Source organism: Aptenodytes patagonicus, chromosome 3 (assembly GCF_965638725.1).
Source record: "Aptenodytes patagonicus chromosome 3, bAptPat1.pri.cur, whole genome shotgun sequence".
NCBI classification, from domain to species: Eukaryota; Metazoa; Chordata; class Aves; order Sphenisciformes; family Spheniscidae; genus Aptenodytes; species Aptenodytes patagonicus.
The window spans coordinates 96239393-96265906 of record NC_134951.1 but is presented as its reverse complement, the minus strand read 5'-3'; the positions used below and the strand labels follow the sequence as shown (position 1 = coordinate 96265906).

Sequence of the window (26514 nt, the reverse complement as noted above, 5' to 3'; positions counted from 1 at the left end):
TACAGCTCTCTCACATGATGCTGCCCCTGTGTTTTGGCGCTAAGACCCCCCTGCAAAGAAAGAGACGAGTTTTATAAAATCCTAGGGGATATGGACTCCCCGCATCCTCATGGCAAGACCTGCACCTGGTGATGCTCCTCCACCCATGGCCCAGGCTGGGCAAGCAGGGTGCCTTGAGCTTGGCTCTGCGTCTCATCCCCCCCAGCCCAGGCCACGGCAAGCGGAGGGAGGACGCGACCCCCAAGTCACTGCCCGGGCCACACGTCCAACAGATCTTGGTTTATTCCCAGAGTACACAGTGAGCGGGGTGAGGAAGCGGAGCTGCCGGGTGGGCAGCAGTGGTTATTGCTGCAGGCGCATCCTCCAGCGACGACAGGGGTCTGTGGGAAGCTAACTGCCTGCCTGCCTGCCTCTACAGGGCAAAGGACGGGACCGCCAAGCTGGAGCCACCCCATTACCCCAGAAGAAGGTGAGGGGAGTGGAGGAGCAAAGAGAAGTGCAAATATGTTGGCACTGGAGCCCATATGCATTGGGCGAAGGAGCCCAAGGAAAGAGGAAAGTGTAACAGTGTGGGAGGGTGAGGGACAGGGGGGGAAAAAAAAAACCTGTGTGCAGGAGAACACCCCCCCAAACCACCCCCCCTCCTCTCTGGGGGAAGGCATTGCCTCTTGGGTGCTGGCCCCCCCCAGCCCTGCTGTGGGCCATAAGCAGGGGCAGCGGATGCCCCAGGAGCTCCCAGGGATGGGAGGGGAGGTCAAGCCGCTGTAACAGTGGTGGCATTGCTGTGCCCATGCAGAAGAGAGGAGCTTCTGCTGCACTACAGGGTGGCACGTGTTCACGTGGCAGGGAAGCCCCCAAACATTCAGTGCTTAAGTTGGAGGGCTTGATCCAGTGGTGGGGCAAAGGCAGGGGCGTGGAAGTGGGAGGGATGTGTTGAAGGCCACGCAGAAAGAGCCAGTGGGCTCCATGCTTTGGTCGTGCTTAGTGGTGGTAAGTGCAGTGCAAGGGCTTCAAGAAGAAGAGTATGGCCCTTCCTCCTCCCAGAAGTCCACTCCGGCTCCCGGGGAACCCGCTGCCTCTGCCTGAGCAAGGCAGTACCTGCTGATGCTCCCAGGCGTGGGTGCAGAGACAGGCAACACGTACCAGCAGGGATGGGGCAGCACTAGAGCAAGCAATACGAGTCCCTCCCTCTCTTCCCCCTGCAGCTCCTGCCTCTCCCTGCTCCGCAGTCAGTCCCCAGCCTGCTCCTTCACTCCCGCCAAGCTCGGTGCAGGGATGCACAGGTACCCCATGCTTCTTGCTCTGCTCCTGTTCTGGGGTGGGGAGAGAGGAGGGGGGGAGTGGAAAGAAGCCCAGCCCAGAAGAGGAGAAGGGCATCCCCTGCCTGCCTTGACCCCTGGTCCACCGGAGAGGGTGGCGTGAGGCTTGCCGGGAGGCAGGGCTGGTGGCTCAGCATGGGATGGAGCAAGGGGGGAAGAGTATCCTGTGTCCACAGATCCAAGGGGAGGCACTTGGAGTGGGCCTGGCCCGCTGGGGTGTCCCAGACACAGCGGATCTGTCGTGGCTCCTAGCCGCACATCGTCAGCAGCAGCCACTGGGAAGGAGAGGGAGAAGGGATGAGCAGGGGCTGGTGCATTTTTGACATGCCCTCATGTGTCAACTTTGACAGCCCTCCAAGAAACATGGAGCCTGAAGCAATCCCGTTTTCTCATCTTGATCTTTTACAGGTTCTTTCCCTACTCAAGGGGCTGGAGGGCTTCTACCACCAACCCCAGGTGCCCCATTCACCTTAGTGCCTTGTCCCCTTGTCTCCCACCCCATCTCTGGGCCCACCTCACCACTGGGCTGAGCTCTCACCTCAGAGAGGTTCATGACAGCAGTGCCGGTGCCTTCAGGGTCCATGCTGTGGAAGAATCCTGCAGGGGCACAAGAGCAAGGTGAGCAACTCATCCCTCTGTCCCTGCCCTCCCTGCCCTGGGGCCGGCACTCACTGAACATGGCCTCCAGCTTAACGAGGCAGCAGACAAAGTTGTCAAAGTCCACACCCATGTCAGCATCTGCATAGCGGGCCACCACCACCTGATGCAGCTTGTTGTTCAGCTTGAAACCTGCAAGGCAGAAAGCAGTCAGCACGCCAGGGGGGCAGGAGAGGAGGATGTAACTATGAAAGTCCATGCCCCCACCCAAAGGGGCCACCAACCCACTCAAGGAAGGGCACCGACTCCAGTCTCAGCAGGAAGAGGGGATGCTCTCCCTGGAGCCATATGACTAGTTAGCTCACTGACCCACTCCAGGCCTCTGCTGCGCCAGGATGGGACCCTGCAGGTCAGAGGAGGACAGAGGCTGGGACCACCTTGTGTGCATCCCTAACCCCGAGGCTCCAGCACTTGGCACAGCTGGGATGGAGAGAGCCCAGCGCAGACACGGGCCACATCTCACTACCACAACAGGTTGGCTCCAAGCATGCAATATAGGCTAGTTTCACTCTGCTCCAGCTACCTGGGACAGGGCTCCAACAGCAGGAGCCCCCTCCCCAGCCCCCAGCCCAGCCCCATCCTTCTCCAGACCTACCGGCTGACTCTAGAGCCATGCGCATCTCGTAGGAGCTCATGGTGCCCGACTTATCCAGGTCATGCTGGCGGAAGATCGTCTGCAAAAACGTCATGGAGGATGTGAAGGGCAGGCTCTCCTGCGGCCTCCAGTCTGGCTGTCCCCTCACCCTGCTGCCCCAGAAGGGGTACTACCCCTGTGCAGTGCGCCATGCCCCCTGCTCCTCCTCACCAGCCAGCTCCGGATCTTGTTCCACAGGATCTGGAACTCCACCAGCCCAAGGCGGGCACTGCCATCTTTCTGGGGAGCAGAGGGTCAAGGAGAAAGCAGCCAGAGAAGGGGGTGGCGTAGAGGCAAAGCCATCAGATCCCAGACACCTGAGGCAAGAAAAGCCTGGCCACCCTTGGCCTGCCCAGTTTTCCCCCCCAACTTCCCCTCTCTGTCCTGCAGCATCAGCAAGATCAGAGCCTGCAACCCAGCGGGAAAAGTGCAATGCTTAAACTAGCTGCTGCTCCACTCCCCGGGAGCAGCAGTGTTGCTGCTGTAGGAAGCGCACCGCTGTGGTGTCCTCGGAGAAAAACTGGGCTAGCCTGCAGCAAAAGGGGATGCTGCAGGCCCAGGCTGGAGAAGGGCTCGGAGCTGCTCCTCTACCCTCGTCTGACCCCTCAGCTGCATGTCCTTGTGCAAGCAGGAACACAGGCCATGACTCCTGTCGCTTTACACCTCTCATCCTCAACTGCTGGACACAATGGTTTGGGGGGAAAGAAGCCCAACAGCGCTTCTTCCCTTCCAGGAGTGCCTCGAAGGCTGGGTGGCATCATGGCATGTCAGGCTGGGGAGCCTGTGGCGAAGGGAAGCACAGGGCGCTTCCTCCTGGAGGGAAAGGTTAAAGGCGAGAGTAGGGCTGGGCTGGGCTTCTGGCAGCAGAGCCAGGGCCCAAAGCAAGCAGGGGAACTGACAGACCTTTCAAAAAAAGCTGCTGCTAAAGCCCAGGGGTGTAGGGCAGGTGGCCCTGAAGCCACAAGGACCCCTTCCTTCCTTCCCTCCCCTGCTTGAACAGCCTCGGCATGGCCGGAGAGCCAAGCCCCGGCTCCCGCAGAAGTCTTGCTGCTGGCAGGCTGAGCACCAGGGAAGCTGGCCCCTGCCCGCAGTGCCAAGAGGATACATCCATCAGGTTGACCATGTTGCGGCAGGAGTCCAGGCTGAACCCATCCGTCTTCAGATCTTTGTCTGAGGAGGAAGGAGGAGGTTGAGCACGCGCACCAAAACCCAACCTGCTGAGCAGGCCTGGGCCGCGGGGAGCAAGGGGTGGGAAGGGCAGCGCTTACGTCTAGCAATGACTCTGTTCAGAATAGTCCGGAGCTCGAAGACGCTGATTTCCATATCCTGCAGCAGGAGGAGAGTTAGCAGCATCCCTTGCCTGCTCTCTACCCGACTTGTGGCCATTCCCCCCCTCCTGCCTAAACGTCTCTGCCTTAGTCACAAAACATCAGGGTGTCATTGCATTTCCTACATGCCCAGAAGAGTTTGGGCCACAGCTGGATGCCCCTTCCCCAAATCTGCTCCCGTCACACCACCCCTGGGGGCAGCTGGGCTGAGCCGTGGCAGAGATGGACTTGTCTGCAGGATGGGACTGAGCGAGCGTGGGGTGGGCTGGAGCTCTCACGGCCAGGGGTCCCGTCCCATACCCTCCCCAGGCCAGGGCCCTCCAGAGCTTGGCGCAGCCGTACCCACCTCCCCTGCCAGCTGCTGGAACATGTTCTTGAAGCCATCCTCTATGTCATCCTCAGTTATTTCCTCCTGGGGTGACGCAGGCCAGAAAGAAGAGGTTAGTGGTCAAACACGGGCTCTGCCCTGCCACCCAGGCTCAGGAAACCCAAACTGGAAGGGAAGCTCTTCTTTGTTCTTCTCATCTTTGTTACTTCCCACATCCCCATCACCTCGACCCTGCCAGCCCTTCTCCAGCCACACTGACACCCCAAACCCAGGCAGCCACCTCCTGCCTGCAACTCCGCCTCCCAAGCCCTACAGCCTCAGCACCAACCGAACCAAAGCGGCAGCTCCTACCTCATCTGCTAGATCTGCCGAGATCTCCTCGTCCAGCTCCCTGGGGGCAGAAAGGAGGAAACCAAAGTGATGAGCAGGGTCCCCAGCCAGCAGGCTGCCTGTGGTGGGGAAATGTCCCACCACTCACAGACACAGGGCGTCCCCTGGCCAGGCAGAGACTCACGCCGTGTCCGACTGCTTCTCGGTGAAGACCCGCAGGACGAAGTCGGCCTCCTTGTGCGGCTCGAAGGTGGAGGGCACAACGATGTACTCACCGGGGGGCAGCCGGATCTGGTTGCTCACCTCCCGCAGGTTGATGAAGGTCTCAGACCGTGCCCGCGACTGGTTTCGCAAGAAGAAGTCCTTCTTCAAGTGCACGTTCTGGCTGCCCTGGGCCTGGGGGAATGAATGTGCTAGTGGACCACAGCCCTGCAACGGCGGGGACCCACGGGGAGCAGTGGGACCAAAGCAAGCCCCGTTGGGCAGGACATCCCTGCCCTGCCCATCCCAGCAGGAGCCATCCCTCCCTCACGGAGATGCCCAGCACCCATTAGCACCCTAGCCACTGCCAGCGTGGTGGGAGCTCCCATGCCCCTGGGTGCACATGCGTGCATGCATGTGCATTAACCCATTCCTGCCCACTCTTGCGCTTCCCTCCAGGAGGGTGTAGGCTCCGGCGGCTCAGGACGTACCTCCTCAGGAACCTGCAGGGAAGAGAGAAAAGGGAAAAAAAATCAGAACCCCAGTATCTGCCCCCATCCCCTACAGCACAGGGAGCACGGGACAGGGGACATTAACCCACAGACCGTCCAAAGCAGGACCTTTCCTCAAAGGGAAAGGTTTCCTTGAGGACTAGGGTGCCAGGTCCAGGCAGGACTGGCAGGGTTGAGCCAGTCCCAAGGAAGCAGCATCAGGGCAGGCAGGGGTTACCTCGTAGACAGCGAAGCCAATGGTGTGCATGTCGCCCCCCACCCGCCGCTCCCGCCGACGGTGCTTCTGCATCAGAGCCACCAGGAAGCTGCAGGCCATCTCATCATCCCCGGGGTCATCATCCTCTTCCAGCAGCTTGATCTTAAACTGGGGGTTGATCCAGAATGTGGCTGGGAGGAAGAGGACACGTGGATGAGACACCCAGCTCAATCGCGCTGCCAAGAGTAGAGATGTCGGGGGGAGAGGTACCTGGGTGATTCCTGCAGCCCCCGGCACTGCTCCCCCGGCGCCACGTGCCCTCGAACACCTGCGTGTGCCACCTGCTGAGCTCGTCCTTGGTAAGGGCATCGGGGGTGAGGTTGCAGATCTCCAGCCTGGAGAACTCCCTCATGAAGTCTCGGAAAGACATCCTGCAGGAGGCAGGCAGAGGCTGAGGCCAGGGCACCGCTGGAGGGGGAGGGAGGAGAGCACAAGCATCTCTGGACCCAGCCAATGTTTTGGGAGAATTAAGTGACAGCAAGATCTTTTACCCTGAGCAGTTATAGCTCATTTAAAGCCCGCTGCTGGGTTTGGGGAAGAAGGGATGTTTACCCTTCCTAGATGTTTATTTTGCATTTAGTTGGGCAGAATTTCCTTGAAGAGAGGAAAATTATTAACTAGACCAGATGAGAAAACACTAGCAGGCTCTCCAGTGCTGGAAAACCAGCTCATAAAGGCAGGTCAGGTGTTTCAGGTGGAGCAGGACCACGGGATCTCTCCCCAGCTCCTCTGCTCCTTCCCAGGCTGGCTGCTGAAGAAAGAGCAGCAGTTTGCTCTGGCACTCACCAGAACTCTCCATCCTCCATCTTCAGCTGCAGCTCTTCCCTGTCGCCGGGGTCAATGTTGTCCCACTCGGAGGAGCTGGAGTAGCAGGAGAGAGACAATTAGATGAGGACTACTCAAGGTGAATTGAGAGCACTTCAGAGGTGGCCCTCAACAGCCCCCCTCGCCGATGCGAAGGGCACTGCATGCTGCGAAGTTCCCCTCGGCAGTGCCATGCACTCGATTGCTCTGTGTGCAGTGCCTGCTGGCCTGCCAGCAGTGGGACTGAAGTCCCATCTGTCCAACTCACCCATCGCTCCAGGCTCCGGTCCACTCCACCTGACCCCAGGGGTTCCTGACGCGGATGAGCTGTTCCTGCTGACCCCGGTAGTTCACCTGCCGGCCACCAGACACAGGAGGTTGAGCCCATGCCACTGGCCAGGCTATTTTATTGCTATTAAAGTCTCACATAGCCCACTCACGTCTCTGAAGGCTGTGACAGAATAGGCATGGCCCTTCACCAGCTTCTTGAAGGTCACCGCTTCCATATCAAAGGCACTTGTGATCTGAGGAGAATGTGCAAAGCTCAAGTGAATATGATTAAATTCATGTAGTCCTATCCCTACTCCTTCCCTCCACCGTGTGGAGAATTCCCCTTGCTTTGCACTGCTCCAGCCAAGAGAAGCAGCAGGTACCAGCACCCTCTGCTCAAAGGCTGCTGGCTGAGGACAATGTAAAGACAGTTTCCCAGCCAGAAGACCCTGAAGACCCATCAGGGGACCACCCAAACTTCAAAAAGCAAGAAAATTATTTCATGAGATGGAACGGATGGAAAACCCCACTCCAGATAATTCTCAGATGCTGATGTAAGACATGGCCAGAGCTATAGGCAGACCCTTGTTCAACAGCCCACGCTTGAGGTGGATATTCACACTCCATCCAAAGGAGCTTCTTCCCAGCAGCTGGGCTGCAGCCCCACTTGCTGTGCCCCGAGGCTGCCACACTGGCTCTGGAAAGGGTGCTCTGATAAGAGGGGAAAGAAGTAACCTCCTGCCCGGTGTCCCAGCAAGGGGAGTGCTGACATGGTCTCAGGCTGTGAGGCCTTGCTTTGGCCATCGCTGGGGCAGAGCCCCGGGCTTGTCCCGGCACACCACTTACGTCAATGGAGCAGCCCAGCAGGGATCCCCTCTCCAGTGCCTTGCGGATGATGTGGCCCATGTTGCGCGGCGGCCGTTTGAGGTCGTACATCTCTGCCACGCCACCGGTGAAGTCCTCGAAGCCCTCGGTGGTGCTGCCCCCTGAAAGCGCCTCGTAGCAGCCATTCAGCCTGAGCACCAGCCGGCAAGAGGGGTGCGTGAGGTGACAAGGACATAGCACACTGCTGCTCCCCAGGCACCCAGCACAAGCAGGGACAGGGATAGAAGAGACTCCCTCCACTCTGCACAGTGGGGTGTCCTGTTCCCTACCCGCCCACATGCCTCCCACGGGGATACCCACTTGGCATAGGCCTTCTCCAGCAGAGCACTCCAGAACTCGGTGCACTCTGCCGAGTGCACGAACAGGAGTTCCCCGTCCTTGGTGGGCAGCTGGTCATCCACCACCACGTCCACCCACTCACCGAACTGCCAGATCTGGGGGGTCAGGAGAGAGTGGGGTGAGCTCGGAGCATCACACAACTTGCTCATCTGTACCCCAGAGGAATGCCCTCAACCCACTGCCCTCCCTCCTGCCCCCAGCCCACCAGCCATGGAAGGCCAGGAGCTCCCAGCCCACCTGGAAGTGGAAGATGCCAGCATAGTCCTCCTGGAAGCTCTGCCCGTGAGGCACCACACGGTGCAGGAGCTCCTCGTTGAGCGTGAGGGAGCCGATAGCAGCCAGCAGCCAGCAGTCGCCTGGGGAAGGAGAGGAAGCCGGTGTGAGCACCCACCACCTCCCTACCTGGGGGGGTAGGCAGTGGATGTGTAGGAGCCCGTGGCATGCTCTCCTTGCAAATATTTGGGGCTCCCCAGCTCAAAAAGCATGTGGAGAAACTAGAGAGGGTCCAGCAGACAAATGGAGCTCAGGAAGCCAGGCTCATTCAGCCTGCCTCGGAGAGAAGTATTAGCTCAAGGCAACAGGGAACAATCCTCCCTGACCTGGAGCCTGTGTCCAGACCACCACATACAGTCAGCACCAACAGCCCCCTCCTGCAGCCGTTTATCTAGACCCTCCTGGGACTCATTCGTATGACTGTCCTCCACATCTCAGACAGCGAGTTCTGCAGCAGAATTACACTTTGCATTTAAAAAAACATTTTATCAAGCGAGAGGTTTAATACTGCTGCACCAGCTTCTCAAATTACGAGCAACACCACCGCACTTTTCCTTCCAAATGCTCTTAACCACAAGTGCTGCTACAGGCCAGCACTGCGCTTTAAATTCTTTGCCTTGGTTTCCCTTTCCCTTTGAAGCCTGTCACACCTTAGCCTTGAGCCTGGATAACCTGTACCGGGCTGTGGTTTGACAAAATGGCATTTCAGACTTTTTAATGACCAATTGAACACCACCGCAGTGCTCTGGGCTGTTACATGCTCCAGTTACCACCTCCAGTTTGTTCTAATTACTGGATGCATTAAACATGGTCAGCCCTGAAACCAGCGTGCTATGTGTGCACACGATAGTCCCAATCAAGTGGGATCCAACTTGATCCAGATCAGGACAACACTCTTGGTGGTACCCAGATCTGGTTCTGATGACCATGAAATCCCAGTTGCCAGCCCTGCCAGCCTACCCAGCCCATTAACATTGCTCTCCTTGTCTCAGTGCCTTTGCCTTGGGAGACACCCCCAGAGAAATGACAAATCACCACTTGTACTCCATAGCTCTCCTCTCAGTTCCCTTCTGCCACACCACGTTGCTTCGCAAGCACTTTGTCATGACCAGCACATCCTCACCTCAGTTTGTTACTGTCATCCAGCTGCCATCCCTCACCATTTACCAAAGCAGGGAGCTCTTTGGAGCAACTCCTGGCATTGTTGTTGGCGTGTGTCAGGCATGGATCCACCCGACATCTCCCCTGATCTCAGCATGGTGAAGCTGTGCACACAGCAACCCATTTTTGTGGAGCCTTAACCTAGAGCCACCAGGAGGCACAGGCTGTCCCCCGCCTTCCAGTTTCCACCGCACTAAATGGGAAGGGAGCCTTTGGTACAGAGATGGTTGTGCAGATGCAAGTATGAAAATGTGCTGCACAGGCCTGGGGAAAGGTGCTATGAAACTGGTCCACTCTCAACCTTATACAAACACCTTTTCTCCAGCCACGCCAGCCCTCCCCAGCCACTGCTCTCTGAGCCAAGGTCCGGGGACAGAGCTCCAGCACTCACCCAGAGCCCCCTGGCAGATGTCTGTCCGGGTTGCACCGCCAACGATGAACTGAGGGTCATCCACTAATTCCTGCAGGAGAAGGAGAGAATCAGATGCTGGTGCTGGATCTCAGCAGGGCCTGGGCTTCTAGGGGGGCTGGCACCCACTGCAGCTCTGACTCAGGAGGAAGGGTATACGGTCCCCGAGAGATGCACCCCACCTGCCCTCTGCCAGGGAAATCTGCTTGACTGCAACCCCAAGGCCATCATGGTAAGGCAAGGCAAGATCTTCTGCTGTAGCCATGGGAGGACACGGCTACATAGACTGATGGCACTCCCCTTGCACTCGTGGCACCAGGGGATATACACCCTCAAAAGCCCCAGCCACCAAGGGTGACACATCCATGCCACGACACCTAGAAGCAATGACATAGCCCACCCATTTTAAAGCCCACGGTCTGCTGCCCAGAGGAAGCAGGGCCTGCTAGACATGATGCTTTTCTGACCAGACACTCATGGGGCATTGCTCTAGGCCCTTGGGAAAGGAGGCTATGAAGTACTCGAGGGGCTTTGAGCACAGAGAGGAGCAGGCCTGGGACAGGCTGCAGCTTGGCAAACCACGTCAGTGCAGACATTGCAGGGCAGGGATGCCAGCCCAGCCTGAGGAGAAGCAAGCTCAGCACTTACCGATGGACGCTTCCACTCCACTCCCCGTGTCTTGCTGGAGTGTGGCCCCAGCTCCTTGAATCCGAGGGCAGAGGGGCCAGCTGGGAACTGGGGGTCCCTAAAGAGGGTGCCGCTCTCAATGCACTCCTGTTTGAGGGCCTCATAGTCCTGGCTGAGGTACTTGATGGCGTTGTTGTGTTGGCCAACCCCCTCGGCTCTCAGGCGGTCCCTCTGCAGACGGGCAGCCATCCCGCCAAAGGGCATCATGGCTGGGCACCGGCAGCACTACCTTCAGCTCCGCTCCCTGCAATAAAACGGGCACGGCCAGGCTGAGGCAGGGCCCGGTACCTGTGCACCCCCCTGGGGACATCAGCCATTTCACACAGTGCCAGGCTCGGAGGCGGGATCCCCAATTCCCCACCACCCCCACAGCAGGGACCTTCTCCGTCAGCATTGCCCCGGGGCAACGAGCTGAGCCGGTGCACAGAGCATTCCCAGGGTGGGCTCACGCGCCAGGAGGACCTCCCCAAATCCCATCCCTGGCAGCAGCCCCGTTCTGAGCCACGGCCTCCAGCCCAGCCATCGCAGCCCTGCTGTCTTCAGGGGACATCGAAGGAGCAGAGCGGCTTTGAGGGCCGGCTGGGAGGAGGCAGCCCGCCGGCGGCCAGGCCGCGGCTCTCTCGTCCTGTCCCGTCCCTGCGGCGCAGAAGGGCCGAGCCCTGAGGAATTTCAGGCCCTTTCCGCCCCCAACAGCCTCTCCTCCCGGCGCAGCTCTCCGGGACCTTCCCTCGTCCTGGCTCCTCCTCGCCTGCCACAGCCGGGAGGGCATCAGTGGCCACCCTGCTGCTTCTCCCGGCCCCGGGCGCCTCTCCCTCTCCCTCGAAAGCCGCCCCAGCTGCCTGAGCACTGAGTCAATAGCACAATAGGGCCGGGAAGGGAGGAGCCCAGCGGGGCTTTGAGATAGAGACAGCTCTATCTATGGGGCCAGCGGAGGATGAGGGAAGGAAGAGGCGGGACGGCCCTTCCCGGCACACACAGGGGCAGGGTGACTCAAGTCTCGTCGGCAGCCAGCGGAGCAGCCTGCTGGGAGGCACCGGGTAAGGGATGCGGGGTGCAGCGGGGCCCCCCGGCACCAGGAGACCCTGCAGAGCCGCTCCCCCCCGCCCTGGTTCCTCGCCCTGGCAAAGGCCTTGCCACAGGCCTTCCTCCCGGCGGGGTTAACCAGCAGCTCATGGCCATGCGCTTCAAACCGGCATGACACAGCTGCGGGGCGTGCCTGGTCCCGCAGCCCTGCCCCACTGCACCTGCTGCAGTGGGGCAAGACCCAACTCCCCTCCCTGTGCCCAGCTGCCCTCGGCCCTGCTCAGGCACCCACAGCAGGAGCCGGCGCTCACGCCCACCGTACCACCGAGGCTGGAAGGGGCCCCTGGGGGCCGTCTGGTCCAACCCCCCCATGCAAGCAGGGTCACCAGCAGCAGGGCCGAGGGTCAAGTGCCACCACCATGGGGCCACTGGCATTTGAGGCTTAGCCTGCCCCACTCCCCAGCCATCTCGGCTCCTGCTGGGCAGGGCTGGTGCTGAATACTCCGGAGGTTTCTTCATGCAAAGCAGCAGAGCAGTCCTCGGGTAGATAACCCAGGAGCCAGCAACCCACTCTGAGCAGTGGGCTAGGATGCCAGCGCTGGCCTGCTGCCTCCGCAGCGCCCCATCCCGGGGGAGCAGGGTGCAGCCTGGCTCTAGAGAGGCGGCTCTCCTTGTCCTGAAGTGCTGTGATAGCTAAGGGAAGGCAGACAACAGCAAAAAGGGTGCAAGCTCTTGGCATGTGCATAGGACGTAAACCTGGCTGCTAACCCAAGGGGCTGCCCTAACCAGAAGCTTTTCAGGAGGAAAATGTATTCCTCCCCATCACTTTGCCTGCCCTGGGATGCTCTAAACCCACTATCCTTCCCCAAGGCAGTGCCAGCCCTTCTCTCCTCTACAGTGGCTCCAAATCTATGGAGCTCAGCCCTTTTCCATCATCTCCTCACTCTGACTCCTGCTCCACAGCCAGCACCCTGGCAGCCTCTCCCAGCGGCGAGGCACTCGTTGCCTGCAGAGCTGGCAGGATGGCTCCTCCAGTCCGAGCCGCTGTCCAGAGCCCAGGGAGGCTGCAGGAAGAGGAATCCCAAGTACAGCCGCCTGCACAGCCTCCAGCTCCCACCTCGCCACCTCCCCAGCAGTCACACCACAGCCTGCAGAGGACTCCCGTGCCCGCAGCGCCTGCTAGGCTCCCTGCACCCTCTCCTGCCCTGCCTAGAGGCACTGGACACGGCTGCAGACATGGGGAGCTGTGTGCAGCCCAGACACGGGCACCGTGTGAGTTATTCTTAGCTCTGCGGCTCAAAATACTCGGGAAGGTTGTGCACAGTGGCAGACGGAGGTCACGCAAGCGCAGAGCGAGGAAAAACATTTCAGACCCCAGGATGGGACAGGAACCATGCAGGGCCTTAAGCAATGGGGTCAGTTGCTGACATCCCTCCAGGCTGATGCTGATGGACACTGCAGGTCCTCCACGGGGGAGGAAAGGGCGTGCAGAGACAAGCCAAGCCCCCAGGGCAGTTTTCCACACCAGGCAACATCCAACCACAATATGATGATTTCCAGTATCGGAGGCATCTCTGATCCCTCTCAGGTGGGAGCAGAAAGACATGCTGGTCCCCACAGGGTCCTTGATACCTGGTGCACCTTAGCACATACTGAAAACCACCTGGACAGCATCGTTGCTGAAGCCCAGCCAAAAATCCCTGCAGACCTCTGGTTCGCCAGCTGCTCTTGGAGATCGAAGGAAGGGGGAGTTCCCTTCCTTAAAATCAGCCAGGCGGAGCCCAGACACAGCATCCTGCCGCATACTCAGCTCGGGGCAAGGAGCCACAGCCGCCCATAGGGTCCCACGCTGCGCAAGCAGCTCTCAGGCCCTTCCCAGCCCTCCGGGTGACAAAGATCCCCATTTCCCACAAGTTCCCCTTTATGTTCCCGCATCCCCTCGACGAGATGCGGCGTTGGCTTGGGGTCGGCATCGCACCCCGGATCGCTGCGGTACCCAGTTTACTCGCCGCCCTGATTGGGAAGCCTCCGGCTCTCCGCGGCTGCGTTATCTAATGCAAAAATCCCCGCGGATAAAAAGGGGATTGGGGGGATAGGCAAGCCTGGAGCAGCTCAGAGCCCGGGGGAAGCGGCTGGGCGGGGGCCCCGCCGCCGGGAGGGCAGGGCTCCTCCGCCGCGGGGGCAGACGCAGGAGGAGCCCTGCCCGCCCGGCGGCGGGGCCCCCCCCCCGGTGCTAACCCCGTGCTGGGGGTCGGATAAGGGTGAAGATGGGGATTGAGGGGGGAGATGGACTTACGGAAGCTGCCGCCGCCACCGCCCTGCCCGCTTCAGCCCAGCCCAGCCCGGCTCAGCTCGGTACGGCCCCGCGGAAGGTGGGGTTTCGGCGGGCAGGATGTGCGAGCAAAGCCGGGAGGGAGGTGGGAGGGTGAATTAAAGGCGCAGCGACCGCTCACAGCTACCGGGAAGGGATTTACCGGGGCTGCTGGTGCGGTCCTGTCTGCTGTCACCCTCTCCCAGCTCCCCGGGATGGAGGGGTACCGCTGGGCTGGGTGTGCTCCTTCCACCTTTGCTCCGAGCAAGGGGCTCGGTGCACGTGGAAACCTTTCCCCTGGGAAAGGGTTTGGGGGTGACATGGCACTGCCCCACGCTGCTGGCACCCCAGCTTGGCTGGGTGAAGCTCTGTGCTGCGCCTCGCCCCAGGGCTTGTTGACCTGGTGCCAGGGCTGAGCACGGTGGTCCCGACAGGCGTCACCCACCGTGGGGTCCCTTCTTCCCGCATGCCTAGGGAGGCTGTGCCCGCACCACTTCACTCCTGCAAGCCCTGGCAGTCACGGCCGGCACCCACCCCACCAGCTGCCCCTTGCTGCTGGGTGCCGGCAGGGCCCATCCCAAGCAGGTCGCACTGCCCTGGGGCTTCCCGCAGCAGGGCTGCCCACACGTGCCCTCCATGACTCAGGGTGCGGCTATGCTGGGTGGTGCCATTGCCAACAGGCATGGCCACAGCGGGGCTCGGCACGGCACCACACAGCCTAGTGTGGTGCAACATGGCTTTGTCTGGCATGGCATGGCCCAGCATGGACTGGCACAGCTTAGCCTGGTGTGGCCAACATGGCTCAGCACAGCATAGCTTGGCCTGGCATGATCAGCTCGGCCCAGCCCCACCTGCCCCAGCCCCGGAGAAGCAGCTCTGCACTGCCATCCTTCTGGTGCCGGGGCTGAACATGGTGATCCCAAAGGGTGTCACCAAGCGGGGCTCCTTCTCCTCACCACGTACCTGGTCGCAGCTGGGGAGGCTGTGCCCGTACCGCCTCACAGCAGGAGCTGGCATCCAGCTGCTCCCCCAGGCTTCACAGAATATCTGCTTTCTAACCCACCCCACCTTGCTCCAGGGAGGCAAATCCTTTCTAGGCAGGGAGCAGGTTGCACATGGGGTCAGGAGCTGTGTCATTTGCCTGAGGGAAGGGCAACCAGGACATTCAAAACCAGCTGTAGCATGGTCCTGCTGCTGCACCCATAAGGGAACGCTCCGGCCCTGGCCAGGATGCACCGGAGCTGCCCTGTCCCCATCCCCACCTAGGAGAGCCCGCCACAGGCAGCTTGTTGTGCCCACTCTGACGCAGAGGAGGCTTTGGGGTGCCCTGCTCTGGGTTGTCGCGGTGGCCGCTCCATCTTATCCTCAGCCAGAAGGCATCTGCATCACTGCCCACAGGTTGGAAGGGTAGGGGGGGGTCCCTGCTGGCATCACCAGCCAGCTCTGCACCGAGCTGCAGGCAGCAGCATGCTTTCAGGCAAGGAGCAAGCAAACCTGCAATGCCAGGGCTTGTTCCTGCTTTGGGCTTGTGCCTGAACGGCTCTGCCAGCTTTTTCTCTGGCCTTGACCACCACCGACCCGCCCTGCCCACTCAGATCCACCCAAGACAGTGCCCATCCTTGTTGTGATGCCGTTCTCCTGTTCATCTCTTGCCTCATTACCCCTTGGTGGCCTTTAAAGCCGCTTTCACAGCCGACTCTCCTGCGGTAGGAGACAGCTCCTGTGTAATCCTGTTGCGCAGGCTGTTGTGCTTGAGAGCAGTTTCCGTCAAACACCTGCACAAATACCTCCACAATTTCCTTGTTCCCTCAAGCTTCCCTTTGCAGTGATGCCTGCAGGGACTTGGCAGCGGGCACCGTTCCTCTTCTGGTCTTTGGTTCTCTTTGTCTGTGCGCAGGCGTTGCCTCGTCCCGGTCCTTTGGCTGCGGGCTGCCAGGGGAAAGGAGAGCTTTTTGTCCTCTGCTCACACTGCGCCACTGGCACATGAAGCCACAGAGCCTGAACACAGCAAAGTGGGAACAGAGCTGGGAGCCTGGGGTCACTCGTCCGTCTTTCAGAGGCCTGCCCCACACCTCGCCTCTCTGTTGTGCCGTCCTCTGAACAACAGCCACTGTACACAAATCAGTGAGCATGCAGCAGCTGCCTGGGAACCGCCCCAGCTCCAGCACGCACCAAAGAGCAGCAGGGAGCAGTCCTGGGGGCTGGCTGCTTGCTGCCTGCCCCTGTGCTTAGGGGATGGCTCAGCTACAAACAGCACCATACGGCAGGAAAGCACTCCCAGCCAAGCTGTGCTCCAGGGGTCTAGCACCCCTCACCCTTTTCCAAAGGCTTTAGCTGCCCACCCAGACCAGACTAGGAGACTGGTTCCTGGATGGAGATGGCAGGAACGGCCATGTAAATTGCTATTGGGACCATAGGGTTGGGCTGACACCTGCCACCGAGGCTATCGGCAAAACTCCCCTCCTGTCCCACACCATTGCCAAAGCATCTTCCCCCATCCCAGCCTCAGTGCACGCAGCTCCCCAGACACCCGCTTTTAGCAGCAAAGCCTTTGATGCCTCTGCAAGCTGGAGGGAGAGTCCACTTGGGCTGGGAGAGCCTGTGAGCCACAGCTGGGTTCCCAGGAGCAGGGCAGGGCTTGTGCTCACACAGGGGGAGCGCACAACCCCCCACCCCTCCTTTTACACCACACATACTCCTGCATCCCTGCTGCAGCTGGGGTCCTCTCCTCCCAGGTCCCAGCCCCCAACCCGCTCCACAAAGAAAAGACTGCAAAAACAATAGCTCCTTTTTTTCCTTTTTTCTTTTTTACACAAATATATACAGGGTATTATACACATCTCTACACAGACAGTGCCACTCAGAACACATAGCTCTCCGCGGGCAGAGCCTTGACAGCCGCAGAGGCAGCCCTGGGCCATGGCCGTACCTACAGAGACTGGAGCGTCCCAGCCTGCCTGCTGGACCGGGGGCAAGGGCGGTAGGTGGGTGCAAGAATAGGGAAGCAGGATCAACATCCTCCCTGCCCCAGCCTGGGAGCGGACTGGGGGCTCTCAGATTGCATGCTCATTTCATTTCTAGCCCGTCCCTGGAGGGGATGGGTGACACTCACCGTGCCACTCCGCACCCGCATGTGCTCCAGCCCTGGCCGAGCCCTGGGAGCTGGGGTAGCCTGCCCTCCCCATGCATTGAAGACCCACATCTCTTCCCCTCCATCCCCCCTTTCCTCTGGGCCTGGGATTCCTATAGAGAGGCGTACAGGAAAGTCAGCTACGTCTTCCCCAGAGCAGCTCCCTCATCTGCTCTTGTGTGTCTGGCTCCCCTCCTCTAATGGGGGCTGAGGGGGAGAAAAGCCATGGGATATGACCGCCCTTCCCCCAGAGCAGAGCTGACGCTTCACTTGTTCAGGTCTATTAAAGTGCTTGGAGCTCCAGGGCCAGCACGGGTGATTGAAAAGGTAAATGACTGTCCCCTTTCACCTGCCCGGTCAGACCCTGGAGGGCATGGCCCCAGCGAGCTGGTGCAGCACCCACAGATGACAGGCAAAGGGAGGGTGATAGTATCCGCAATGAGCACCAAACAGGATGGTGGCAGGGGGTTGAGGGAAATAAATATAGCTCAATAGCAGGGAGATTTATTATTTTCCTTTACATTTTACACAAGGGGAGGGGGGAAGCAAGTGAGGGCAACTGATCCTGACCAGAAACCTCCTCACAAAGAGCCTTTAAACAGGGTCAGACCTCCCTGCAGGTGCCAGGGGCTCCAGTCCACCTCTCCCATCCATCCTGTCCCCTGCCTGCCTCTGGGACATGGCTATCACCAGGGAGGGGGCAAGGGCAGTGGTAGGGGAGGAACAGCCCCCCTCTCTCAGGCTAGGCGATGCCAGGGGAGCCCACACCCAGTCAGGGCAGGTGAAGAAAGCCAGCACAGCCCCACGAGGCTTTTGTGCTCCTGAAGATAGTGGTCTTGCTTGGAGAAGGATCCCAGGGGCTGCTCTCCCAGGGCTCCCTCCCTCTCTGACTACCTCAGCTGGGGGAAGACCCTGTGGCAGCTCAGGGAAGGCAGCCCATGAGGCCCTGTGGCAACAGGCAGCGCCGACCCCACAGGGTGCTGAGGGCCTGCAGTCCAGGACCCTTTCTCCCCTCTCCCTAGCACCCAGGAGACCCCCAGCACAGCCCCCTCCCTGCCCTCGGGTCTGACCCTGCTGTGCAGACAGGGCAGCAAAGGGAGCAGCGGTACCACGTGGGGGTCGGGTTGATTTGTTTGAAAGGGGAGTAAAATGGGGGGGAAGCCACTTAAAATGATGCTGCAATCCCCTGCCTGTGCCCCTGGGGGAGGAGGGGACAGGACCTGGGGGAGAGGCTGCCTGCGCCTCCTCCTGCCCACGAGAAATGCCCTCAGCACAGCACCCCTCACCCCGCGAGGGGCTGCCCAGCTCACGCCAACCCCATGCCCCTTCCCCGGGGTGATGCCACCCCTGACGGCAAGGCCAGGCTGTCACCTTCCCCGTGGGGGGGAGGTCTCTGTCACCACCCCCCGCGCCCGGCCCAGCTCCTGGCACGTCACACCAAAGGGATACTGCAAGGGGTTGAGAAAGGGCACGCATGGGCACAGGGAGAAGGTGCAACAAAAGCCACCCCCCTCCCTAGGGGGGACTTCCAATACACTGACTAAAGCTTTTTGTTTGTCACCTTCCTGTAAATCTAATAAATTATTAGTGTTTCTTGCCAGGAGGACAGGGGACAGAGGCACCTGCTGAGGAGCTCCCAAAGGTTCCCGCTGCGCCCCTCCCCACAAAGCACTCAGCCTTCCTCCTCCCTGCGGGTCCAGAGCAGCACCACGGGGGTCACAGTCCCCCTCCTCCCCAGCCCCTGGGGTTCTGGGGTCCGGGGATGCCTTAAAGAAGGTAGCTAGTAAAGAGCGTGCCCGCTGAGCTGCCGGGCTGGCACAGGGGTGGAGGGGCAGGGAAATGGAGAGCTTGCGGCAGGGCCCCTGCCCTCACTGAAGGCAGCGGTCCCGGGGGGTGGGTGGGTGAGGGCAGTGGCCAGCACCCTCGGGTGCCTCTCCCTAGGTCTCCGTGCGCACAGCCTGCCCCGCTCCTGGGCCTCCTTCCCCTCCCTCCAAGGTCCCTACTGGTGGATCTCATTCTCTATCAGGCTGTCCTCACACGACTGGAAATCCGTGTCGTTCATGCCATCCGCGTTGATGAGCTCCTCATCCTGCGACCCCTGCTCCTCCGACTCTGTTGCTTCGCCCTCCGGCGAGGAGTCCTGCAGCACTTGGGCGATGTACTTCTGCCAGGCCACGCACAGGGCAGGCGAGCGGTGAGGGGAGAGCAGAAACACACATGAGCCTGGGGAGCTTCTCATGGCAGCAGAGCACAGCACGCAAAGTGCCATGCAAGAGGTTGAGTGTGGGGATACGCTGGGAGGGCAAGGAAGGGTCTAGTCTCCATGGGATGTATTGAGAGAGGGGGTAAAAGCGGGGCTGGCTTGGCCCTGCAACAGTGGATGTGCCAAACCCCAGCATCCTGGGACAGGCAGCACCCTCAGAAAGCCAGGGCTGGGAGAGCATGGGGCTTCTCAGCTCTTTGGAGCCCATGTGGACTGGAAGACTGTGCTCCCTTTTTTGCCAGTGGATGTGTGCCTCTGAGGCTGTGCCTGCCTCCTATGAGGAATCTCCTTTTGGAGAGATGCCACTGCCCTTAGGTACATGGAGACTGGGGAGGAGCCTGGATTACCCGTGCACACCCCAGCCCTGCTCTCCCGAGGAAGCAGGGGGCTCTGCTTTACCACATCTCTGCATGTACCCCCTGAACAGCTCTGCACAGACCCCAACTACAAAAATCTCATGGTGGAAGGAAGCAGCTGGAATGAGCCAGTGAGCCAAGGAGAAGTTCAGAAAACTGACTCTGGGATCTCAATTAGGCAGGGGAGGGGAGAGTCCTCAAAGCACTTTCATGGCCTTCAAGGCAATGCCCACGGAGACCCCTTTGCGTTGGCACTAGGACCAGCCTGGTGGGTGACAGTCTTTGCTGACAGGCAAGCGTGCAAAGATGCAGAACGAGAAGGGAGACTGACCCGGCTGGATTCACTGTCCCAGCTGAGAGAGAGGCAGAAAGTAAACGCACAGCATCTGAGGAGCAGTGGGAAAGGGTTGTGCGTGTGTGGGGGTGTTACACTTCCCCCAGCTCAGGTGAGAGGCACAGTGCCCAACACTTGCTTCCCACCCTCACTGGGGGACTCTGCTGCCTCAGAGAGGTGAAGAGTGAGGTACTTGGACAGGGAGTTACCTCCCCCTTCTCAAACCCGGGTAAGGAGCACGCCAGGGCACAGAGGTGGGGACAGGGACTCACAGCTGATTTGGGAGCCGGCAGACTGGTGGCAGGTCTCCCGTTCTGCCTGTTTTCTACGGTGTCCACTTCTGTATGGTCAATCTGGAGAGGAAAGGAGAAACTGAGAGACTGCTGGGGCAACACATTTGCTGTCCCACCACAGGAGCAGCATACAGGCAGCAGGGACAGCCTTGGGACTGTCCCCTCCATGAAGCCAGGGTTGAGAGGCTCTGCCAGGGGAGCAGGCTGAGACTCCCCTAGAGCCCCTGCTGTTTTGCGGCTGAGCAGTGCTCCCAAGGAGAAGGGTCCCGTACCCCCACCCAGCACTCCGTCTCACCTTGTAGTTGTGAGCGCTGAGGTATTTGAAGTGCCCGAAGCAGACGTGACACAGGCAGATCACAATGGTGATCACGAGGACCACGAAGGTAAACATGGAAGTGGGAGCCAGGAACCCTGTGGCAAAGAAAAACCGAAGTGGCGGTGTCAGAGGGACCCTGACCGTGCCCCATGGCCAGGGGCTGCCAGGACCACAGCCCAGGCAAGGAAGCAGCTCTGTAGGAGGCGAGGGGATGGCATCCCAGCCCAGCGCTCACCTGTGCGCATGGTGGAGAAGAAGAGAAGCCAGAAGAGGCAGAGGATGGGGGCTGCCACCACCTGGTTCACAGCCCCTGAATGGATCTTCTTGTCCAGCTTGGCAGGCAGGTAAGCATAATACAGGTTGTATCGGTCCACCAGGTGCTTAAGCAGCATGTACATGAGCCCTGGGATTGAGGGGAGGGATGCCAGCAGAGAGGGGAATCAACCTCTGTCCCAGTACAGGGAATATCTCCCCCACCCCACCCTGCTGGCCTCCCCCCTGAGTTCTCCCTCAGCCTCCGATGCAAGGAGGCAGAGGGGCATCACTTACCGAAGGGGACGATGATGGGGCAAGTGATGCTGTACGTCATGACCACAGTGAAGACACACATCATCCAGGCGTAAGCAGCCCCAAACTGGAACTCGTAGGCCTGGTGCTGCAAGAGGGAGCAGAGACTGGTCAGCATGACCCCAGGAGCTCAGTGGGGGTGTGCGACACACCCAGCATCAGGTGAGCCCCCGAGCATGGGGGCCCCATTGCAGCACTCCCAGCCCTGGGTGGAGGCCATGACCTGTCCCCACTACGTACTCGCTTGACGTTCCTCCGCTCGGCGGCCGAGCGGGCCAGGCAGAGGCGTATCATGTACATGAGCAAGCCGGGGATACGCAGCAGGTCCATGGCGTTCCCAATGAAGGCAGAGGCGATGACATAGTTGACGAAGAAGGCCCCGTTATCTGGCAGGAACACACACCTGGGGAGGCACAGCGAGAGCAGGCTGCAGGAGGTGCTCCCCCCTTGCAGGGCAGCAGCTGGGAGCCCCCAGTACCTTTGGACACCAAGAAGAACCTGCCCCCACTGCAAAGAAGGGCCTTCTGCCCAGCTCCACTTACTCAAATCGCACGGCGGCTTCGGCGAGGAATTTTTTGTCAAACAACCAGCGGAAAAACACATCCAAGCTGTGGGGGAGGGGAGCAAGAAGAAAAGAGGAACAGTCAGAAGCAGCAATATACAGACATGCACATGCAAGTATGTGGAAGCTGCTCTAGAAAGACTCAGAGCTCTGACCATAGACTTTTGTTCCCTCTTGGGATGTGTCACCAGCAGTTATGTAAATCAGACACTGGGAAAAACAGTGCGGCACCCAAAAAGGGATGTAAAGCTCCCCACTCTCGTGTGTCGTCTTCTCCCGTTGCCCTGATTCTATCAGTAAAATATTTCCCTCTCCCCTCTGTTTGGGCACAACATCCATGCAAGGAACAGGTGACTGACACTACAGAAGAAACTGGTTAGGTAAAAAGTACCCTACAACACAGAGATTAAAAAAATCCCTTAGGAGAGACAAATCCCATTTTCCTTGATTCTGATTTTTTGATATAAAACTGTGCAATCCTCCAGCACCTTGGGTACTGGTGGAGTACGGAGCTCCACACATAACAGCAGCAGGACTGTATCCTCAGAAGGAAGTGCGGTCTGTTTAATGGTATCCAGTCAAAATGCAAACCTTCCAAGAGCATTCACCTGCCTAGGTTGTAAGGTTATAAGCAACAAGGCATTTTTAATCTGGCTGGGAAACATTGCTGTAATCACTCACCCTTCTGCCTCTATCAGAGGGCTCGTCTATTCTCAGGAGCTGCCTAACTTGCCACTGAGGGGCTGTATCCTGAATTTAGGGGGATGTAGATTCCCCACCCCACAACGCATAAGTAACTCCCTACCACAGTAAGGAGCCCCCGTCCCACTCCCACCTCCCAGTTTTTCCTTCCTCGTGCTGTTTCCCTACTTCGCCACTGTTCAGTGCTGGGAGCCCATGCCGATGGCTGGCAGCTGATGCACTGCTGTTTGCCACAGGGCATTTCTATAACCCCTGCAGGAAGATTTGGGGCTCACATCCAGACGGATCGGTATTTCTGCAGCCTACACATAGTGATCCCACCCAGCCAAGCAGCGCAACCTACTCAGTTCTGGCCTAAATGGGGAATTTGCTCGTTTCATGCAAAATTCGGAGCACACACTGAATACAGAGGTGGGGAGTTCCTCCTTCACCAACAGACCTTGAGCAGACTTTTCACATGTGTCCACCAACCATGCTAGTTTTTGCTGCATTATTCGTAACACCAAGGCACACGTCAACACACCTGCAGATTGATTCAACAAGCTCCTAGGGACCCAACTGGGTATGGTCTGGCCTGGCCCCCAACCAGAACTAAATGCCACCTCCCCAAGGGAATGGTGGCCATGGCACTTGTGCAGCAGGGAAAGGAAGCAGCGTACGAGAAGAACCAGGGAGACACCTCAACCCTCCCCATGCTCCAGGTCTCTGTGCTTGCTTCCCCCCCGCCTCCAGCCCTACCTGCTCAGGCCCAGTGATGGCAGCAGCAAGACCATGAAGATGAGGAAGGTGTAACACTTGTGCATGGTTGTCCTGTTCTCTCCAGACCTGAGGGCAGAGAGGAGGCTGTTGACTTTTCACTGTCAGCCCGCCAGCCCCAGGAGTGGCATCCCCATCACCTTCTCATCAGAAAGTGCTTCCCAGTGTCTAATCCAAATCCCACCCTATCCACTACTGGTACATGAATACGCCCCCTTTCCCTCCAGTGTGTCTGAGGTCTGTCTGTCTGTCCCCAAATCTCAGTTCCTCCCTCCTTGTCTCACAGGCTCTCCCAGCTCTCATGTCTTTAGAGGACTCTCAGCAATCATCTCTCTTCACCTGCAATCCTCAGAGCTAGTGACATCCTCCCCACCAGTCCTTGCAACACAGAGCAGAAAACAAAGATTACATTGGACATCCTGCTGGGAATGTGCCTCACAAGCAGCACATTTCTAGTGTTCTGCACTTCAAATACCTTCCCTATGGCCAGAAGCCATAGCAGCTAAGGCGATCTTCCCTTGGAAAAGCTATGACTTACACATGGGTACAGGCACACCACCCCTGCCCGCTCACCTGAGCCAAGACTTCCCTCACTAATAGCCTTTCTCACAGTTACCAGCCCCGACTCATCCCAGCTTTCTTCTTCTTGTAGACCTACTTCAAGCCCTGCTCAGACAACCATGCTGCACAACCACAGCTAAGGATTGGCAGAACAGCTGTCCACAGCAGACCCCAGGTGTCCAAGAAGTGCAATGTAACACCATGCTTGGAGTGGAAGACAGGAGTTCAAGCAGGAGGATCCAGCCAGGAGCTTTTCATCAGGAAGAAGTGTCTAGTGGCCAGGCAGCACGCTGGTATAACTAAGAACAGGCGCTGGCTGTCCTTACCTGGTCCAGTGCGCTTCGAAGAAGGCAGAGTAATACACGATGGTGGGCAGCAGAGCAGAGAAGCACCACAGCAGCAGGGTGGGGAAGAACTGGGTGATGATGGGGTTCTGTAACGAGGCAGAGAAGAGACTGCATGTTACTCGGTGCGGCAGCTCTTGCACCAGCCACAGGTACAGCTGCTTTTGCTGACACTGAGTCCTCAGCACCGCGGCTGCCACTGCACCCTGGCCAGGCTCAGCACCTCCCTCCCGGTCAGGCTGACAGGACCTGGGGAACGCTGACAATCTCTCTCGCTACCCCCTCCCTTGCAGGGGCTGTTGTGTCTCGGGACAGTTCCCACGCTACCCATCCTGCACCCCTCTCTGAAGGCCTTACATTGAGGTACTCCACAGGCTTGGTGACATTGAACTTGTCCATAGTGGTGATGATGATAGCAGGGGTGGTGAGGAAGAAGAGGAGGATGAAGAGGACCACGTTGATCACCAGGCAGCGGATCCACCAGATGAAGCCCCGGATAGAGAGATGTTCCCTGGCAGGGAAGGAGGGCATCAGAATGGTTGCATAGGGGAGAAGGGCAGGTCCAGAGCCTCACATTCACAATATGGCCCAGGCTGTGTGAACAGTGTGTGGGGCACCAGCCCAAGGCTTTCCCCCTCCAAGTCAGATCAGACCTCTAGCTCAGCCAGGCTGGGCTTCAGCAAGAACAACTCATTCAGTTACCAGAGGAGCAGATGGGGAGGGAGACAGGGAGGATGCGCTCCTTTCCCATGGGCAGGGCCCGCTGAGCCCCACAGAGCTGCTCACCAGTAGATGTTCTGTGGGTCGGGGGCGTAGCTGACAGTCCAGTTGGAGACGTGGAGGGACTCGCTGCAGGAGGAGGCCCTGGGCTCCCCACGGCATGCACAGCCCTGACACTTGCAAGCATTGAAGTCTTTGAGGATTCTGGAGAAGAGGAGAGAGAGGGAGATGCTGACACAGAGGGCTGGCAGGGACAAGTAAGGGGGGATGCCTTAGTGCTGGCATTCCTCTGATTTAAGGGGAGAGCTGCGAGAGGTCACCTTCCAGGGAAGGACAGGATCCTTTGCACTCACATGGCTGTGATGGTCTCATTGTGGAAGGTGACAAAGGCCATCCCCAGAGGCTTCTCGTTCACCTTCTCCTTCTCCCGCTTGTAGTCATCTTTGAGCTTCTCCTCCAGCTTGGTGTAGTACTCAATGGCCTCCACCTGGGCGGGGGGACAGGGGTCAGAGCAGAGACCTGGGGACCCAAGGCCCTCTGCGCCCTTCTGCCGAACACCTCCAGCTCTCCCCCCACCTCCTCACAGCCCCTGATGACACAGCAGCACAGGTGGCCACAGGGCTTGGGGTTGATCATGGACGGTGTGTTCTCCTTGCTCTGCAGGTTGGTGAAGTAGATTCGCCCGCGCTCAGCTTTCTTCCTGAAACAGGAGAGGGGAAGAGAAGGAAGGAAGGAAAGAGAATGGCTCAGAAAAAGCTCCCATATCATCAGACTTGAGTGGAAGCCCGTGGCATTGGTCCACCCTGCCCTCTCTCCCAAACCAGGGGTTACCTCTCTGCATCGAGGAACATCAGCCGGGCCACATCATAGCAGGGACGGGCCTCCAGGACGGTGCAGTTGGCGTAGGCCTCCCTGTGGACGGGAAGCACCAGCTCATCACACCCAGCACCAAAGACTGTACCCTCAAGCAAACCCCACGTGTCCAGGACTTCTGTCCTGCCCCAGGCTGAGCGTTATGATGCACAGCAAGAGCTTGCTGGGAGCATCAGGGGAGCCTACAGGCTGTCCCTTATAGCAGGAGCAACGCATGGGGCAAACGCTACATCCCCTAGGCTCTGGCACAAGGACCCTCTTCAGACTTCGCCCTGTGGCAAGCAAGGCACCCCTCTGACCCCACACCCCCTCTCTGCTTTCACAGGCCACAGGGCTTGGGGTCAGAAAGAGGCAGAAGGGTACAAAGGGTACAAAACATTTCTCCTTTCCCCATGGTGCTTCTAAACATGGCCCTGACAGTGTGTTCATTGAGGTCCTGATGGAAGAGGACTTTTTTTTTTATGTTAAAAAGAAAAATCCACTTTTCTACAAGGACCATGATCAGGGCAGAAGCAGCAGCACAACATCCCACAGCCACTGCTTGAGCACCTCCTGCCTGCATCTCAATCTCTGAACTTGACTACATCACAGGACACGCTCTGTCCACTACTTACCACGCTGACCCCCTATGGCTCCACAAGCGATAGCTGGGCATAACCCAAGGCACAAATCAAGGACACTGCACATTTAGATAAAAAATTGCACAGAAAAGTAGTACTGAGATGCCTAAAATAAGTGTTCACCGATTTCGACTAGCTTTCTGCTCTCAATGTATTACTGCTGCTTCAGGTAACACTAGCACTACCCCAATAAAAACATCCCCATTACAGAGCAGCCTTTAGAGACGCAGCAAGACTCACTCAAAATGCTTCTTGATCTTCTCTGGCTCAGCATATTTTGAGATCCCATTGATGAAGAGAGTTCGCTTAACCTGGACAGAAGGAAGAATAAAAGGAGAGGGCAGGTAGGTGTGGATGATGTGAAAGACCAGACTGCAGCAAAATCCCCCA

The 26514-nt window shown here is 58.8% G+C and overlaps 2 protein-coding genes across 5 annotated transcripts in view; both read right to left on the bottom strand.

The window, feature by feature from the left end:
* Positions 1–264: 264 nt before the first annotated feature.
* On the bottom strand, positions 265–14719 carry CAPN11 (calpain 11). Of its 2 annotated transcripts, none has more exons than XM_076334344.1 (22): positions 14691–14719; positions 10355–10637; positions 9689–9758; positions 8101–8219; positions 7825–7958; positions 7486–7654; positions 6810–6893; positions 6638–6723; positions 6352–6426; positions 5776–5936; positions 5527–5696; positions 5289–5300; positions 4781–4992; positions 4618–4657; positions 4285–4350; positions 3879–3936; positions 3716–3780; positions 2782–2850; positions 2572–2650; positions 1992–2108; positions 1858–1916; positions 265–1594 (listed from the first exon to the last, which is right to left on the bottom strand). In XM_076334344.1, the coding sequence occupies exons 2-22, from the start codon at positions 10598–10600 to the stop codon at positions 1568–1570; spliced, it is 2118 nt and encodes a 705-aa protein (XP_076190459.1). In that variant the 5' UTR covers positions 10601–10637; positions 14691–14719; the 3' UTR covers positions 265–1567. The 2 variants fall into 2 exon arrangements, with proteins under 2 accessions (XP_076190459.1, XP_076190458.1); XM_076334343.1 differs by lacking the exon at positions 14691–14719 and adding an exon at positions 13713–13767.
* Positions 14720–16512: 1793 nt separating this feature from the next.
* TMEM63B (transmembrane protein 63B) overlaps positions 16513–26514 on the bottom strand; it is a 49449-nt gene continuing 39447 nt past the window's right edge. For all 3 annotated transcript variants that reach the window (XM_076334339.1, XM_076334341.1, XM_076334340.1), the window contains 15 exons: positions 26365–26435; positions 25463–25543; positions 25208–25331; positions 24985–25118; positions 24698–24835; positions 24269–24422; positions 23894–24000; positions 22989–23075; positions 21529–21594; positions 21227–21389; positions 20969–21074; positions 20655–20822; positions 20399–20514; positions 20083–20163; positions 16513–19021 (listed from right to left, as the gene is read on the bottom strand). In XM_076334339.1, coding sequence (XP_076190454.1) covers positions 18857–19021; positions 20083–20163; positions 20399–20514; positions 20655–20822; positions 20969–21074; positions 21227–21389; positions 21529–21594; positions 22989–23075; positions 23894–24000; positions 24269–24422; positions 24698–24835; positions 24985–25118; positions 25208–25331; positions 25463–25543; positions 26365–26435 — 1761 coding nt within the window. In that variant the 3' untranslated portion in view covers positions 16513–18856. The remainder of the gene's footprint in view (positions 19022–20082; positions 20164–20398; positions 20515–20654; positions 20823–20968; positions 21075–21226; positions 21390–21528; positions 21595–22988; positions 23076–23893; positions 24001–24268; positions 24423–24697; positions 24836–24984; positions 25119–25207; positions 25332–25462; positions 25544–26364; positions 26436–26514) is intronic.